Here is an 18,726-nt window from a genome sequence, read left to right on the forward strand (position 1 = left end):
ATATATATATATATATATATAGTTTACCACAGCATCTTATCTATCCCAAGTCAATAAAGCTAGTTTTTCTTTCAAAATCGCATTCTCTATTATTGGAGCCTAATTCAATATTACACTGCTAATTCAATCCTTAACTATGGTTTCTATTTCCCAGGGCTGTACAGATCGATATAATGATAGAAAAGAGCGGGATCAGATCACGTGAGTTGGGCACTCAATTTTCTTTTTACAGCATTAGATTGGTGAAGATTTAGCAGAAGAATGCAATGCATTTTCTCAAAGGTTTTCTACCTTGCAAGTGAGAGCGTCTTTGTTCTTTTTCTCCTCTTTTGCTCATATCATAGTTCACTGAGTTCATAAATAAATAAATACTGCAATATATACGCTTCCATTCAAATCTTCATCCATAAAAGAATATTTAAATAATAATCAGCAAAACCAAAAGCCAGAATAATCAGCTTTTAATAGATTTCTGGCAAAAAAAAATGTGGGTTTTTTTTTTCTGATCTTACTCAACATAGATCAGAATTCACTGGTAGATGGTGGTCCTATAGAAATAATAATATTAATAGCGAGAACAGCAATATAATTTATCAAAGTCATATTCTACTCGGGTCTCTGCAGCTCAGGAGGGCTCGAAAAAAATGCAGTCAAAAAATCACACCATCCATTTCTCCTTATTTCCTCTTTGGAATTTACTTCCCATCAGGCTTGGCAAAATTTTGGGTTGATTTATTAGAGCTACCTAAGATGCTTTTGAGGTTTTTTCCCCCCCCTGCACATATTTATTTTTATATACACAGGTAGCCTTTGATTTACAGTCCCAAATTTTCATTGCTGAGCAAGACAGTTGTTAAGTGACTTTTGCCTTATCTTACTACCTTTATGGCATGGTTGTCAAGCAAATCTCTGTAGTTGCCAGGTGAACCACACGGTCGCTAAGTGAATCTGGCTTTCTTCCATTGACTCTGACTGTTGGAAGCTGGTTGAGAAGATCTGAAGTGGTGATCATGTAATCCCAGGACAATGCAAGCATTGTAAATACATGTCGGTTGCTAAATGCCGGAATATTGATCATGTGTCCATGGGGAAAGCTGCAACAGTCGTAAGTGCGAGGACAAATCATAAATCTTTTTTTTTTCACTGCCAATCCCAAAGGTGCTTTTTCAGGAGGCACCTGGACTTTCTTGTGTTTCTTCTGAAGATGTTTCACTTCTCATCCAAAAAGCTTCTTCAGCTCTGACTGGATGGTGAGAAATGGGAGGATTTATACTCCTTGCAGACAGCTGGTCATTTGCATTCTTTGAGAGACTCATTGGGGACACCTGGAGTTTTATCTGTGTCGGCAGATACAGAGTGGTGCAAATGGGTGTGGAGCCTTCTTGGCTGCACGATGTTCTTCTGCCCAGTGTCCCTTCACGGTTGGAGTCACGCGGAGGCTATTGGGGATGAGTGTGTTGTCTGCATCTCAAAATGAAGTCCAAATCGTTCCTGTAGTCTGCCATGTTTTCTGGAAATCCGTTCATACTCCTGCACCATTCAAAGGGTGTTCATCCCAAAATGCGTAGCTAAAGGTCTATGGAGATTCTCAGTCATCCAGGTCATGGTTGTCCCAAAGGTGACCTTGAGGACACAGATAATCTTCCAGGTGGCCTCAAGGACTCCCTAAAAGATTGCAAATGACCAGCTGTCTGCAAGGGTATAAATCCTTGCATTCCCCACCATCCAGTTAGAGCTGAAGAAGCTTCTGAGATGAGAAGTGAAATGTCTTCAAAGGAAAACAAAGTCCATTTGCCTCTTGAAAAAGCATCTTTGGGACAACCATGAGCTGGATGACGGAAAAGCTCCATGGACATTTCACTGCCATTGTTACTTCAAATGGTCATTAAATGAAGGACTACCTGTAAAAGGTTAATCATGGAGATTAAAGGCGGGTGGTGAGCCCTCCAGAGCTAAGAATAGAAAGATATTTAATGAAAGCGCAGAAAGAATCTGCAGTACAAGAGTCTTCAAATATCATCCTGAGGGGCTGCCACAAAGAAGGGGGGAGTGGGGGGGTCAGCTTATTTTCCAAAGCCCCTGAAGGCAGGACAAGAAACAATGGATGGAAACTAACCAAGGAGAGAAGTAGCCTGGAACTAAGGAGAAATTTCCTAACAGTGAGGACAATTAACCAGTGGAACAGCTTGCCACCAGAAGTTGTGGGTGCTTCATCACTGGAGGCTTTTTAAGAAGAGACTGGATAGCTATTGGGTCTGAAATGTTATAAGTTCTCCTGATTGAACAGCAGTTTGGACTCCAAGGTCCCTTCCAGCCCTATTTTCATCGGTTGTTAAGTGAATCCGGTTTCTCCATTGACTTTGCCTGTCAGAAGGTCGCAAAAGGGGATCACGTGACCCCATGACTGTGGCCAAGCGTCCAGATTTTAATCACGTGACCATGGGGATGCAACAACGGTTGTGTGAAAAACAGCCATACAGCACTTTTTTCACTGCTGTGGTAACTTTGAATGGTCACTAAGCAAACTCTTGTAATACAAGGACTATCTGGAATAAAGAAAGGTGATGTTTTGTTTCACTATTGTTGGAGGCCTCTGGACAAGGAAAGTTAATCATGAACACAATAAAAAAAAACACCACACCCAGGGATCGTCAAACTATATATAATAATGAAGTAGAATTAAATAATGGCTGGAGTATTATGGGATGACTTTGCTTTGTGCAACTGCCATGGAACTTTTTCCTGTATTGAATTCTAGGAGTGGAGAAATATTGGTCTTGAATCAGCAACCGTCTTACTTTTGCTTCCTGTAGTGAATTGTATAAAAATAACTCAAAAAAGCCAACTTAGGAGAAATTTCCTGTCGATGAAAGGAATTAATCAGTGGAACAATTTTTGCCTCCAGAGGTGCTCCAACACTGGAGGCTTTTGAGATGAGACTAGACAGTCATTTGCCCAGAATGGTATAGCATCTAGAGCAGGGGTGTCAAACTCAATTTCATTGAGGGCCGCATCAGCATTGCGGTTGCCCTCAGGGGGCCAGGTGGGCGTGGCCAGCTCTACATGGTTCGCATCAAAGGTGCCTATGGGGGCCCGGGCAGGAGTGGGACAGATCTGAGGGTCTCTGGCAGGAGGAGGGTCTCTGCGCCAGGGCCAAGGCAGTGGGGGCCGTTCCCTCACTGTTTCCAGGATGGCTTCGCGGGCCGCATGAAACCACTTCACGGGCCAGATCCGGCCCCCGGGCCTTGTGTTTGACATGTCTGATCTAGAGGGTTAGGCTAGGGTTGGACTAGAGGACCTTTAAAGACCCTTCTGACTCTATTCTGTATTCTGTACCTACTTTCCAGTTTGCTTCTTGGGTGTGAAATCCAGAGAGGTCCTTTCCTGCTTGTGTACAGAAATAAAAGACCTTTGTCATTCCTCAATTCCTGTGTAAATCAGTGGCGTAGCGTGGGTTGTCAGCACCCGGGGCAAGGCAAGTAATTTGCGCCCCCTAACCGCACGCCTGGCACTCCCCCCTCCACAGTGGGCGGCGACCCGGCGGCTCGGATCGGATTTGCACAGCCAGCACTGCAGTGAGAGAGAGTGAGTGAGCCAGGCAGGGGCAGAGAGCTGCGAGTGCGAGCGCGCCCCCCCAGATGTTGCACCCGGTGCGGCCCGCCCCCCCTGCACCCCCTACGCTACGCCACTGGTGTAAATGTTGACTTTTCCCACATTGGGTTTCTCTATCTAGCCAGTTTCTGGATGACTAGAAGCCTACGAAAAATGTGAGTTCATAGGAACTAGCAACATTTTTTGGCTTGTTATTCCCCAAAACTTTCATGAAACAAACCCACAAACAAGCTTTTTGTTTCTCAGTCTTATTTCCAGCAGCTTCAGGAATCTTGGTCATCTAACCTTGAATTTATTCAGTCAGCGGCCTTTCTAGCTAATGAATTGCCAGCATGAATGAAAAGGAACAGGGCCAAAAAGGTGGAACTGCGGAAGGAAGAAAGCTTATCTCCACATGTGGGTTGTTGTTTTTTTTTTTGAGCTTCCATTCTCTGCCTGGCTGTCCAATTCTATTTCCCCAAACATTTTTTCTAAGCCTTTAATTGGATTCCCACAACCAAGACAGTTTATCATTCTAGGCGGTTGGTGTCATCCATTCAAAACGGTCCTTGAAAAATTTCCATCCGAAGGTGGATTTTCTCCCCCTCATGATTGTTTGGTGGGACGCAAGACTGAGCAACATCCAACTTCTTTCACCGCCAGCACTTGCAAAGTATTTTCATCCATCTTTCTGAAATAAAATAAAATTTAAAAAAGGAAAGGGCTTCTCTCTAGTTAAGATCCCCCCCAAATGACTTTCCAGGCCAGTGTTTCTCAGCCTGGGAACTTTTAAGATGGATGGACTTCAACTCCCAGAATTCTGTGTGGCTGGGGAATTCTGGGAGTTGAAGTCCACCCATCTTAAAGTTGATATGGTTGAGAAACACTGTCCTAGATCAGTGTTTCTCAAGCTTGGCAGCTTGAAGATGTGTGGACTTCAACTCCCAGAATTCCCCAGTCAGCCATACTGGCAGAGGAATTCTGGGAGTTGAAGTCTGCCCATCTAAAAGTTGCCATCGTTGAGAAACACTGATCTAGACAATTACAGGTATTCTTCAACTTGCAGCCATTCAGTTAGTGACTGTTCGGACAACTCTGAAAAAGGTGGCTTAAAACTGGTCTTCACAGTTACAACCATCATAGTCACATGATCAAAATTTGGGTGCTTGGCAAGTGGCATGTATTTATGCCAGTTGCACTGTCCCGGCTCATGTGATCGCCATTGGTGACCTTACCAACTAGCTTCTGACAAGCAAAATCAATGGGGAAAACTGGATTTACTTTTCAACCACATTGTTGAAAGAAAAATCTTCATCAGGGCCCAGTCCAAGCCAGGAATAATCAAAATGGAGACTGCTTTAGAAAGAAGATTGCAGTTTATTGAAGAGGAGAGCCAGACAGAAAGATGGCTCTGGTAAAAACTAACCACATGTAGCAGGGAGTGGTGGGTTTTTATACCTTCTGGGGCTTTTGTTTGGAGTTGTTCCTGTGGCATGAACTTTGACCTGAGTCTGAGTGTGCCTTTCTGGTATTCTGATGGTGGTGGGTTAATCCTGTTATGTCCCAAAGGTTATATCCTGCTTCCCTGGGGATGTGGATGATGGTTATGTCCTATGTTGGATTTTTTTTTTGGTGTGAGGGATTGTTGATTCTAGGGATCTTTGTCTTCCTAATCCCATCAGCTTCCTGGCTCCAATCCTTCTGACAAGATTATCACATCTGCATTTCTGCAGACCTGGTTTCTGTTTGGGGCAGAGAGACTTGAGTGGGGGAGGGTTCTGTCTTTTTAAAGAACTCCATTATTTCTTTGGGGAAATATATTCTGCCTTTTTAATATTTCCCAAAATATTTCTTTCTCTGGATTCTTCCCACAACATGATTCACTTAACAACTGTGGCAAAATAGGGTTTTAAAGTTGGGTGCAATTCACTTAACAACCTCCTTGCTTTGCAAGAGAAATTCTGGTCCTATTTGTGGATTTAAATAGAGGATTACCTGCATGGTAACACAGTTACTTCTTTCTGCACGGTAGCGAAGATAATTCTGTTTCAAAGGCAAGTCAATTTTCAGAAAACAAATACTGCAGTTGCTTTTGTCCAGCCCTACATAAATTCCAGCTGCTTCTTAGCATATTGAGAAGTGTTAAGGGACCTATCTAAATATAATGATTCCATATTGTTGCTTCTAATCTTCCTTTGATTTATTATAACCGTGCATGTTCAGTGCAAGGCTGCAAATGTGGAACGGATCTGTCAATTAGAGGAACTCAGGACAAAAAGGGGGTGTATTTTTTCTTAAGCAAAAATGAAATATTTCCCCATCTGCAAAAGATCTGAGATCGGCATAATAACCCATTAAAATCATCCTTTTTTTTTGCAGAATGAGTAGACCCTTGATAGGGAAGCTTCCAAAAACAAAGAGACCAAACACATTGTCAGAACCACTCCATTTTTTATTATTATTTTAATTCCTAATTATGGGTTTGGATCAGCTGCCACCACATGTCTCCCAGTTGTACCCATTTCAACTGCATGTTTTTCTGATGTGGTGGGTTAAGCCTCCCAGAATGCATTGCTGTCATGGCCAATCCCAGAATTCTTAAGCAACCGCTAGTTTCTCTCTGGAGATTCAATGTAGTCCCAATGTGAGTTTTGTGAACTAAAAAAATGCCTTAATATGTTTATTTAATACAATGGAGATGTCAGATCCACCTTAGCCAGATCCCTAGGGGGGAAAAAGACCCTCAACGCCATTAGGAAGTGATGGGTTCTTTTATTATTTATTTATTTATTTATTTATTAGTTGAATTTATATACCGCCCTATTCCCGAAGGAGTCAGGGCGATTCACAGGGCAAGTTAAAAACAATACAAAAGAGAGAATAAATCAAAATTAAATTAATACAGCCCACAATTAAGATAATATTTAAAATTTAAATTTAAAATTAATTTAATTTAATGTAATTTAATTTAATTTAATTTAATTAATATAATTTAAAATCCCTCAAGGGACGCGGTGGCTCAGTGGGTTAGGACGCTGAGCCTGTCGATCAGAAGGTCGGCAGTTTGGCGGGTCGAATCCCGAGTGCCGCGTAACAGAGTGAGCGCCTGTTACTCGTCCCAGCTTCTGCCAACCTAGCAGTTCGAAAGCAAGTAAAAATGCAAGTAGAAAAATAGGGACCACTACGGTGGGAAGGTAACAGCGTTCCGTGCGCCTTTGGTGTCCAGTCATGCCGGCCACATGACCACGGAGACGTCCTCGGACAAGCGCTGGCTCTTTGGCTTTGAAACGGAGATGAGCACCGGCCCCTAGAGTTGGAAACGACTAGCACACATGTGCGGGGGAACCTTTACCTTTACCTTTACCTAAAATCCCTCAGTCCAGGCCAGACAATTCAAACAACCAAGTTTTTAAGTCCCGGTGAAACAAGCGAAGGTCGGGGGCAGTCCGAAGCTCCATCGGCAGTTCGTTCCAAAGGGCGGGCGCACTCACAGACAACGCCCTCCCCCTGGGGATCACCCGCCGGCAATCTCTAACCGGCAGAACCCTAAGGAGGCCCTCCCTGTGGGTGCGCACAGGACGATGGGAAGCTGATGCTGGCAGCAGGTGCTCCCTAAGGTAATCCGGACCCATGCCATTTAGGGCTTTATAGGTCATCACCAGCACCTTTTACTAAGGATTACTGGTTGCAGTAAAAGCAGACTAGATCTGAAGTTCCCGCACAAAAGGTTACAAGCTTTTCCCCTTCATGTCCGCCCTCTCCCCTCAACCAGTTCGTCTTTGAACAATGTGTACCACTTAAGTCAGGGGTGTCAAACTGGCAGCCTACAGGCTGGATGTGTCATGCCGAAACTGCGCCCACCCCATGGCCGGCAATGGGGAAAAAAGTCGCGATACGTTACGACGCGTCACGTGACGTTGCGAGTTTGACACCCCTGACTGAGGCGTTTTGGAAATCATTCGGATGTTTGGAGCAATTCGCGTTCTTTTCCCAAGCTTCATAGCTTGAACAGGCTGGTTTCTCACACCTCTTGTTTCTGTCAGACCTGTTGTTTCCCCCTCCCCCCCCCAACTTTTTTTTCCTCATCTGTACTCCATACATGCTTATTGGCCATTTCTTCTCTTTCTCCCCTTCACCAAGCTAAAGATGGCAGATCTGACAGAAGAGTCCCAAAGGTGCTTTTTCAAAAGATGACCGGACTTTCTTTGTTTTTGCTTGAAGAGGTTTTGCTTCTGATCCAAGAAGCTTCTTCAGTTTGGGTGGAATTGAAGAAGTGGACCTTGGTGGAACTGAAGAAGCCTCTTGGATGAGAGGCAAAACGTCTTCAAGGAAAAACCAAGAAAGTCCAATTGCCTTTTGAAAAAGCAGCTTTGAGCCAACCATGACGCGGATGACAAGCATGGAGCATTGGTAGTCCTTGACTTACGACCCCAATTGAACCCAAAATTTCTTCTGCTAAGCAAGACAATGGTTAAGTGAGTTTTTGTCCCATTTACCACTTTTCCTGCCCCACCTGATCACTGCAATTCTTAAGTTAGTAACATGGTTGTTAAGTGGGTCATCCGCATTGACTTTGCTTATCAGAAGTTCGCAAAAGGGACGACGCCAGGGACACTGCAACCGTCATAAATACAAATCAGTTGCCAAGTGTCCAAATCTTGATCACATGATCATGGGGATTCTGCAATGGTCAAGTATGAAAAACAGTCATAAATCACTTTTTTCAGTGCTGTTGTAACTTTGAACAATAATTAAACAAATGATTGTAGGTTAAGCATAACTGTATTCTGTTTGGGCCACTCCCTCTGTTTCAGCCCAATCTACATCACAGGGTCGTTGTTATGAGGAAAGTAGGAGATAGACGTGGTTGGATATGTTTGACACCTTGAATTGTTTATAAAAATAATAAAGACGAGATACAAATAAATACAGAAATATTTCTGCATGGATAGATTTGCCAGATGGAGGGGAATATGGATAGTGAAAAGTGTCATTAAAGGTTTTCAAAAGCAGACAATCATTTGACAATCATTTGACCAGGATGGTATAAGGACTCTTGCCTTGAGCAGGGGGGCTGGACTAGAAGACCTCCGTGGTCCCTTCCAAGCCTACAATTCTATGTTCTAAGGCAAGGAAGTATCCATATTGGATAATAATATTAATAATGCTAATACTAATACTACTACTACTAATAATAATAAAGTTGGAAGGGACCTTAGAGGTCATCTAGTTCAACTCCCTGCTCAGGCAGGAAACCCTATATCATTTCAGACAAATGGCTGTCCAGTCTCTTCTTAAAAACTTCCAGTGTTGAAGCATTCACCGCTTCTGGAGGCAGGTTGTTCCACTGGTTAATTGTTCTCGCTGTCAGGAAATTCCTCCTTAGTTCCAGGTTGCTTCTCTCCTTGATTAGTGTCCATCCATTGCTTCTTGTCCTGCCTTCGGGCGCTTTGGAGAATAGCTTGACTCCCTCTTCTTTGGGGCAGCCCCTGAGATAGCGGAAGACTGCTAGCATGTCCCCCCTCGTCCTTCTCTTCATTAACTAGACATACCCAATTCCAGCAACAGTTCCTTATATGTTTTAGTCTCCAGTCCTCTGATCATCTTTGTTGCTCTTCTTTGCACTATTTCTAGAGTCTCAACATCTTTTTTACATCATGGTGACCAAAACTTGATGCAGGCCTTCCCAAGGCATTATAAAGTGGTATTAATGCTTCACGTGACCTTGATTCTCTCCCTCTGTTAAAGCAGCCTAGCACTGTGTTGGCTTTTTTGGCAGCTGCAGCACACGGCTGGCTCATATTTAAGTGATTGTCCACTAGGACTCCGAGATCCCTCTCACAGTTGCTACTATTGAGCAAGTTACCACCTATACCTGTGCATTTGATTTCTCCTGCCTAAATGTAGAACCTTCCTTTTTTCATCCTTGAATTCCATTTTGTTAGATAGCACCTAGTGTTCGAGTCTGTCCAGATCCTCCTGTATCTTAAGCCTGTCTTCTGGAGTGTGGGCTATTCCGTGCCAGCTTGGTGTCGTCTGCAAATTTGATGAGTTCCCCATCTATCCCCTTGTCCAAATTGTTGATGAAGATGTAGAAGAGCTCTGGGCCCAGAACTGAGCCCTGGGGCACATGATGTTGTCACATGAATAACAAATGGGAAAATCAAAGGGTCATTCTTGCAAAGGTGGTCCTTGACTTACAATAGTTCGTACTGACTGTTCAAAGTTACAACGGCACTGTTTTTCACACTTACGACCGTTGCAGCTTCCCCCTGATCACGTGATCAAAATTCAGACGCTTGGCAACTGACTTATATTTATGAAAGTTGCAGTGATAGTACAAGAAGTCCTTGATTTACAACAGTTCATTTAGTAACCGTTCAAAGTTACAGCAGCATTGGAAAAAGAGACTTATGACCGTTTTTCAAAGTTACCTATGTTCAGGTGATCAAAATTCAGACGCTTGGCAACTGGTTCATACTTATGACCACTGCTGTGTCCCAAGGTCTCGTGATCCCCTTTTGCGACCTTCTGACGAGCGAAGTCAATGGGAGAGCCAGATTCACTTACTGTCCTGTTGCTCACTTAACAACTGCACTGATTCACTTAACAACTGTGGCAAGAAATGTCATGAAATGAGGCAAAACCCACTTAACAAATGTCTCACTTAGCAACATAAATTTTAGGCTCAGTTGTGGTCGTATGTTGAGGACAACCTGTACTGCTGTAATCCCTAATTGATGCAAGCAGTCTTGATTTATGATCATAAGTGAGTGCAGAATTACAATCCTAAATTGTTGCAGTCATTAAATAAATGTGATCAGACCTGATTTTAAAGCAATTTTTGCAATGGTTGTTAAGGAAACACAATGTTCATTAAGCAAATCCATTTTCCCCAGACAGCATTTTTGGCTGGCAACAAGAAATAAATGCTGGAAAGTAGCAAAAAAAACAAACCATCAAATATCATGATCATATGACCGAGAAGGCTGCAGTCAGAAAGGTGAGCTGGTGGCCGAGCACCCAAAATGTGATCATGTGTTGGGGGAGGGGGCAGAACACAACTGAACCGTAATAACTTCAAAATTGGGTTGTAAATAGCCTTCAGGGGGTCCATTGTAACTTTAAATGCTTGCTAAGTGATCAGTCATAAATGAAGGACTGACAGCTTGAAACATGCAATTAGATAAAAAAATAGTAAAAAGAAATGTGATTCCTCCTCCTCCTCCCTTTAGTACTGATGTTGTTACCTAGTTGGGTCATGAAAGGTCTGCAAGAAAACCACCCAGCTCAGAGAGCACCAAGGACCCCACAGTTGTCGTCCTCCTCCTCCTCCTCCTCCTCCTCCTCCTCCTCCTCCTCCTCCTCCTCCTCCTCCTCTTGTAATCATTTTGAGACTATTAACAAAGGAAAATCATCATGAAAGATTATAAAAACCTCGTTGGAAAGAATGCTGAATCCTGGCCCACATATTTCCAGCTCTGGAGCTGAGACATCTGCATTCCTCCAATTTTTGTTTATTCCCAAAGTTTTCCCATTGGGGTCATTCAACAGACAGTCAACTCCATCATTTTTTCTCTCTCCAGGGTTAAGCTCCAGAACAGTTTGATAAGACAAAAGATGAATAATCAGCATGTCAAGAGCTAAATAAACTCTACATATTTCTCAGCTGAATCAAAAGAAATGGCTGAATTATTTATGATACTCCCTGTTGAGTAGAGAGGCTTGCCCTGTGTTTTAATCTATTTTAACGACTGGAGGCTAAAACATATGAAGAACGGTTGCAGGAATTGGGTTAGTCTCGTTTAATGGAAAAAAGGAGTCAAGCTATTCCCCAAAGCACCTGAAGGCAGGACAAGAAGCAACGGATGGAAACTAATCAAGGAGAGAAGCAACCTGGAACTAAGGAGAAATTTCCTGAGAGTTAGGACAATTAAACCGGTGGAACAACCTGCCTCCAGAAGCTCCAACACTGGAAGTTTTTAAGAAGAGACTGGACAGCTATTTGTCTGGAATGGTACAGGGTTTTCTGCCTGGGCAGGGGGTTGGACTAGATGACCTCCAAGGTCCCTTCCAACTCTGGTTTTCTGTTTGGAGTAATGTTATAATTGTTGAAATGTTGTGATTGTGAATGTTGTGATTGTGAGGTGAGTTAAAGTGCTATCCAAATATATGGAATTATTTATTAATTCTGATCACTAATCACTGCCCCATAACAAGGCTGATGAACCCTACTTATAGGGTAGGTAGTCCTCTCCTTACGACTTGTTTAGTGACTATTCAAAGATACTACAGAGGGCTGCCCCAAGGGTACTTAAGACCTGCTTCCAAAATTCTGACAGCCTCTCCTCCCCTCCACCCGTCACATTATCACATTTTATGTGCTCAATAATTTGCCTGAATATACAGACAATTGCAATGTCCTGTGGTCACATAACCACCATTTACAGCCTTTTTGCCCAAAATCAGCATTTACTTTCAGTTTCTGACAAAAATCGGTTTGCTTAATGACCACAGTCCACTTAACAGCCACAGATTCAATTAATGTATTACATGGTGATTCACTTAACAACCACCCCCCAAAAAAGGTTGTAAGATTGGGTCAGTCACAGGATTACCCTGCTTTACAACAGTCATGACTTACAACCTTAATAGGCAGTGTCCATAATGGTCATAAGTGAAGGACTCCCTATATTACTAATTATTGCAGGCCAGGATTTATTTATTTATTTATTTTAATTCCATTTATATCCCGCCCTTCTCCGAAGACTCAGGGCGGCTTACAAGCTTAGCAGTAGCCTTCATTCTATGTATATGCTTGCTTATTAGGGCTTTCACACACACACCCCAAGCGGCATTATTACAAAGTCAGCTTATTGCCCCCAACAATCTGGGTCCTCATTTTACCTACCTCGGAAGGATGGAAGGCTGAGTCAACCTTGAGCCTGGTGGGACTCGAACCTGCACTAATTGCAGGCAGCTGGTGTTACTTAAGGAGGCATTAGCCCACTGCTCCACCAATAATAATAATAATAATAATAATAATAATAATAATAATAATAATAATAATAATAATAATAATAATGATGATGATGATGATGATGATGATGATGATGATGATGATGATGGTGGTGGTGGTGGAAATAAAGAAGATAATAAAAGGAATAAATAATAATACTGCAGCCATGCTCTATGAGTTGATACACATACACATTAGACAGAACTGCAAGAATTAGGTGTTCAACAGAATGAAGGCACGAAGGAAAAAAAAGCGTCCCTAGGTCTAGCTGCAAAATAAAATAATACAATAAAATAAAAACGAATTTTAAGCACCCCAGTCCCCTGAAGAATTGAGGATTGAGTTCCCCTAGTTGTATTTTCCATCCCACCAAGCATAAACTAATGGAACGTGTGGATGATCTCAATCTCAATCAGAACAGAACTGGGAGGGACATTGGAAGTCTTCTAGTCCAGCCTCCGATCAAGCAGGAGAACTTATAACATCTCAGAGAGGTGAATGTCTAGTCTCTTTTTAAAAATCTCCAGTGATGGAGCACCCATTATTTCTGGTGGCAAGCTGTTCCACTGGTTGATTGTCCTCACTGTTAGGAAGTTTCTCCTTAATTCCAGGTTGCTTCTCTCTTTGATCAGTTTCCAACCGTTGTTTCTTATCCTGCCCTCTGGTGCTTTGGAGAATAATGTGACCCCCTCTTCCTTGTGGCAGCCCCTCAAAATTCTGGAATACTTCTATTATGTCACCCCTTCTTTTCTCTAGACTAGCCAAACCCAAATCCTGCAACCGTTCTTCATATGTTTTAGTCCCCAGGACTTTAATCCTCCTAAGTTCCTCATTTCTGCACACTTATCCAAAGCCTCAACCTCTTTTTTACATCCTGGTGACCAAAACTGGATGCAGTATTCCAGGTGTGTCCTTACCAAGGCTTTATGAAGCGGTACTAACACTTCACGTGATTTTGATGCTTTCCCTCTGTTCATACAACCTTAAAGGACCAGAGAAATGTGTTATGTATGTAAATAGTTAGCAATAGGCCTTGGAAGAGATTGCAAACACAGTGCAGCTTTGCAAGGTTTTAAGCGGGAAAATAAGGTGCATTCATTGGACGCCACAACCAAGGAGCGGGAAAAGAGACTGTTTGTATTGGTTACAGTTCAAACGCTTTCCCTATAAAAGGGTTGCAACATTTGACAGTTAGCAGTTGACTTTGTGTATTCAATAAACTCATTCCTTGTTAAACCACTCTGAGTCCTCGTCTATCAGAACTAAACAACTGGCGACGAAGGTGGGATAGACAGAAGACCAGAGAATCGGCAGAATTGTCGCGCAAAGGCGGCGGAATTCGAATACGTGTCAAGTCAACTCAGCGGCCGCGGCAGAATAAAAAAAATTCTCCGAATGGCGCAGATTGGGTCACTGAAGGAATTTGACCCTAACTTCCCCGAGGATTGGGAAGAATACATCGGGCAGGTCGAGGGATTCCTGTTGGTGAACGGAATCACCGACGACCGGAAAAAAGCGGCGGCACTCTTGACAATCTGCGGCACACCGGTCTACAGAGTTGCTGTCGGGCTGTGCCAGCCTCAACCAGTCTCCAGCGTGCCCTATGCCGACCTCCTCGCAAAATTAAAAGTTCACTTTACTCCCCGAAGGTCCGAACTCTTTTGGCGGCGCATCTTCGAGAAGCGGAATCAGAGACCGGGGGAGTCCATACAGAAATTCGTCGCTGCCGTCCGGGAAGCAGCAGTTCGTTGCAAATACGACAATTTAGAGATTAGAATTAGGGACAGAGTCGTGCTGGGCTTACGCGATGAACAATTACAGAATAGAATAATCGCCAAACCTACCGGCGATTTACAGGAAGTGTTAGACGAACTCCTCACGTATGAGTCAACCGGGTACCGCGACCCCCCCCGCAGTAGCATGGCGACAGCACCCGAAATTAACCAAGAGGGCTATGTGGACTGCGGGGAGGTGGATCAGCAGTGGGAGGAAGAGATCGCAGAAGTCTCCAGGCGATTCGGAAAGATGGCACCAAAACAACTCAGAAGCGAGGGGCCTGACCCTGGCCGCCGGCAACAACCCGCAACACCGCAAAGACCACCGACCGGGGCACAACGACCGTGGCGGGACACAGCAACCAGACCGCGCGACAACGAAACGCAGAACCGATGCGGCAGCTGCGGCGGCAACCATTCCCGCGCTTCCTGCCGATTTCGTACCGCCAAGTGCAGGGCTTGCGGCAAGACTGGCCACATCCAGGCCATCTGCAGAAGTCGCGGTCGGGACACCCGTCTGAACGAAGTCGATGTGTGGCCAGAGGGTAAGGTAACCCCTAATGCTAGTGGCAAGGAGATCCCTAAACCCCGGGTGGAAAGTCCAACTCTAAGGGAGGTGGCCCGCGTCAATCGGAGACGGCGGGGAAGGGGGCACAATTTTCCGGACGGAAAATTAAAAATTACAGTCCTTCTGCAAGGGGTCCCTTGCAGAATGGAAATCGACTCAGGGGCTTCAGTGTCGATAATTTCCACTGAAACCCTTGAGAAAATTGAACAACTAAGTGGAAAAAGAATTCCACTTAAACCAACAACTATTCAATTAATGGACTTCCAAAAAAGTCCAATAATCGTAAAAGGGAAGACCAGCCTTAAAGTAAATTTTAAGGGGTTTAAGGGGGTCTTAGATTTGGTAGTTACGGAGGGGAATAGGACCAGCTTAATAGGGCTTAATTGGTTTCCAGCCCTAGGAATTTGGATAGGAGGAATAAATTCAGTGATTAGAAATAAGACCCTCGAATCCGTCTGCAAAGAATTTGCAGACGTATTCGATGGATCTCTAGGCAAGTACAAAGGGCCCCCCATTAACTTTAACCTAGACCCCTCAGTAAACCCGATCAGGCTAAAGGCCCGGAGAGTGCCTTTTGCCTTAAAAGAAAAAATTGAGGCCGAGCTCGACCGGCTTGTAGGCCTCGGAGTTCTAGAACCTGTTGAGGGCGGTTTGTGGGAGACGCCGATTGTCACACCCCTCAAACCCAATGGGGATGTGAGAATCTGCGCCGACTATAAAGCCACCCTCAACATTGGGATGAAAAAACATGCTTACCCGGTCCCGACGGTGAAGCAGGTCCTCGCCACGATCCAGGACGCCGCCATCTTCGCCAAGCTCGACTTGGCGCATGCGTACTTACAGTTAACTGTTTCCAAGGAGGCTGCAGAGGCACAAACAATTGTTACCCACAAGGGGGCGTTCCGAGTCCACAGGCTGCAATTTGGAATTGCAGCAGCTCCAGGCATCTTCCAAGAAGTGATGGAGAGGACCTTAAAGGGCATACCTGGAGTATGCCCTTACTTTGATGATGTCCTAATAGCTGGAAAAGATGAAGGAATGTTAGTAGAGCGGCTGGAACAGGTACTGGGCAGATTTAGGAAGGCTGGGTTAAAATTAAAAAAGGAAAAATGTAGCATTGGGGTTAAATCCACTGATTTTTTGGGGTTCAGGATTGACAAAAGTGGAGTCCATCCTACCCCTGAAAAAATCAAAGCAATAAAAGGGGCTCCTGAACCAAGGAACAAGGCAGAACTACAGGCCTTCCTAGGCTTGGTAAATTTTTATCACACTTTTGTACCACATAAGGCTGCCATTGCAGAACCTCTGCACAGACTCCTAGATAAGAAGACCCCTTGGCAATGGCAGAACAAGCACAAAGAGAGTTTCCAAACTCTAAAAGACATCCTTTCCAGTAATTCAACTGTGACTCACTTTATTGAAAACAAACCAATCTTCCTGGCATGCGATGCTTCGCCTTATGGCGTAGGGGCGGTGATCAGCCACTTAGACAACCAAGGAATACAAAGACCCATTGCATACTACTCCCGCACACTAACCAAGGCAGAGCGGAACTATGCGCAAATAGACAGGGAGGCATTAGCTATTGTGGCAGGAGTTAAGAAGTTCCACGATTACCTGTATGGTAGGAACTTTACTATACTGACTGACCACAAACCCTTGCTGGGACTGTTTACCACAGATAAACAGACTCCTCAGATTATGTCACCCAGGATGCTGAGGTGGTCCATTTTCCTCTCAGCATACTCATTTTCCCTCCAATACAGGCCAGGTAAGGACATGGGTCATGCAGACGCTCTTAGCAGATTGCCTCTAAGCACAACAGAGGAGGACCCTGCCCCAGTGGGACAAATAATGTCCCTACAGGATATTCCTGATTTGCCATTAACGGCAAAAGACATTGCTGAGGCAACCAATAAGGACCTCATCTTAAGGAGAGTAATGGCCTGGGCCATGAGTGGTTGGCCCAACGCCAACCCGGACGTAAAATACAGTCCATTTTTCAGAAGGAAAGATGAACTATCAGTTCATATGGGGTGCTTACTCTGGGGAACTCGCGTAGTCATTCCGGAAATCCACAAATCAGCTATCCTAGTTGAATTGCATGAGGGACACCCTGGAATAGTAAGGATGAAGGCCCTGGCTAGGAGTCACTTGTGGTGGCCAGGATTGGACCACGACATTGAGGAATGCGTTGCCAATTGCCATCTGTGCCAACGCTCCAGGCCTGAACAACAACACATCCGCACACATAAATGGGAGCTAGCTAGGAATCCTTGGTCCAGGATTCATATTGATTTCGCGGGACCTTTCCAGGGGTTAACGTTCCTTGTAGTGGTCGACAGTTACTCTAGATGGCTAGAAGTAATACCGGTCAGTTCAGTAACGGCAGGCAGAACAATACAGGCATTAAGGGGCCTCTTTGCCACTCATGGGTTGCCAGATTTAATAGTGTCAGATAATGGGCCACAATTCACATCTATTGAATTTCAGGATTTCCTCAAGGCCAACTCGATTAAGCACAAGACTTCTGCACCCTTCCACCCCTCCACCAACGGATTGGCTGAAAGGAACGTGAGGACCACGAAGGACGCGCTTAAAAGGATCATTCGAGGTGACTGGCATCAGAGACTAGCTGAGTTCTTGTTGGCTCAACACACAACCCCCTGTTCGGCTACGGGGAAAAGCCCAGCTGAAATGAGGTGGGGCAGGAAAATATTGACCAAGTTGGACAGATTACATCCTGACAGACTCCAACCAAACATCGAATTTGACATTCCTAACAGAACATTTGCAGTGGGGGACTTGATTTGGGCCAGGAACTACGCCCAAGGGGACAAATGGATTCCAGGGGTGGTAACTGAAATCTTGGGTCCCCTATCTTACATCATTGAGGGGGAAGGGAATAGGATTTGTAAAAGACACGTAGACCAACTGAGGAAAAGATCGAGGGGGTGTGTGCCTGCTGAGGGGGACCAAGGATTAGTAAGGGGAAACAGTACAGACAACATTAGGCCTGGAAGCGTTGTGGGGGTTGGGCATGATAACACATTCCCTGATGCCCAACAACAACAATTCAGTCCAATTGATTGGGAAATACCCCTGCGAAGTAGGCCAGTGACCACTGAATTCCAAACACATCCTATTATTCAAGACAGTACATCTGTAGACAGTAACCCAGAGCCCAGGTCCAGTAGTAACCAGCAGCCTAGCAGTCAACCAGAAAGAAGGGTCCCTAATAGCCAAAGCAACAGATACCCGTCCAGAATACATAGGCCACCAAAATACCTAAGGGATTTTGTAAGAAAATGACATCAACTGGGGGGTAAGGGGTGTTATGTATGTAAATAGTTAGCAATAGGCCTTGGAAGAGATTGCAAACACAGTGCAGCTTTGCAAGGTTTTAAGCGGGAAAATAAGGTGCATTCATTGGACGCCACAACCAAGGAGCGGGAAAAGAGACTGTTTGTATTGGTTACAGTTCAAACGCTTTCCCTATAAAAGGGTTGCAACATTTGACAGTTAGCAGTTGACTTTGTGTATTCAATAAACTCATTCCTTGTTAAACCACTCTGAGTCCTCGTCTATCAGAACTAAACAAAATGGGTGCTGCCTAGGGAACAAACAGATAAGAGAGGGAGGAATTTGCAGTCACTTAAAGGGTCAAAGAAAGAGCCTGATTTTGATCAGGCAGTTAAAAGCAGAGAAGGGAGGTTCCTGCCTTCAGACCTGCAAGTTTCTGTTAATGTAGCCTTACAACAAAGCAGATTTAG

At 44.3% G+C, this 18,726-nt stretch overlaps 1 protein-coding gene across 1 annotated transcript; it reads left to right on the forward strand.

The window, feature by feature from the left end:
• Window positions 1-14,005: 14,005 nt before the first annotated feature.
• On the forward strand, window positions 14,006-17,500 carry LOC308677925 (uncharacterized protein; the record flags this gene model as incomplete). Its single annotated transcript, XM_081344633.1, has 2 exons — window positions 14,006-14,930; window positions 17,447-17,500. 2 exons carry the CDS (start codon window positions 14,006-14,008, stop codon window positions 17,470-17,472), a joined length of 951 nt encoding a protein of 316 aa, XP_081200759.1. The 3' UTR covers window positions 17,473-17,500.
• Between the last annotated feature and the right edge of the window lie 1,226 nt (window positions 17,501-18,726).

This window comes from Vipera berus, assembly GCF_964194415.1.
Source record: "Vipera berus genome assembly, chromosome: Z".
In the NCBI taxonomy this organism is placed as follows: domain Eukaryota; kingdom Metazoa; phylum Chordata; class Lepidosauria; order Squamata; family Viperidae; genus Vipera; species Vipera berus.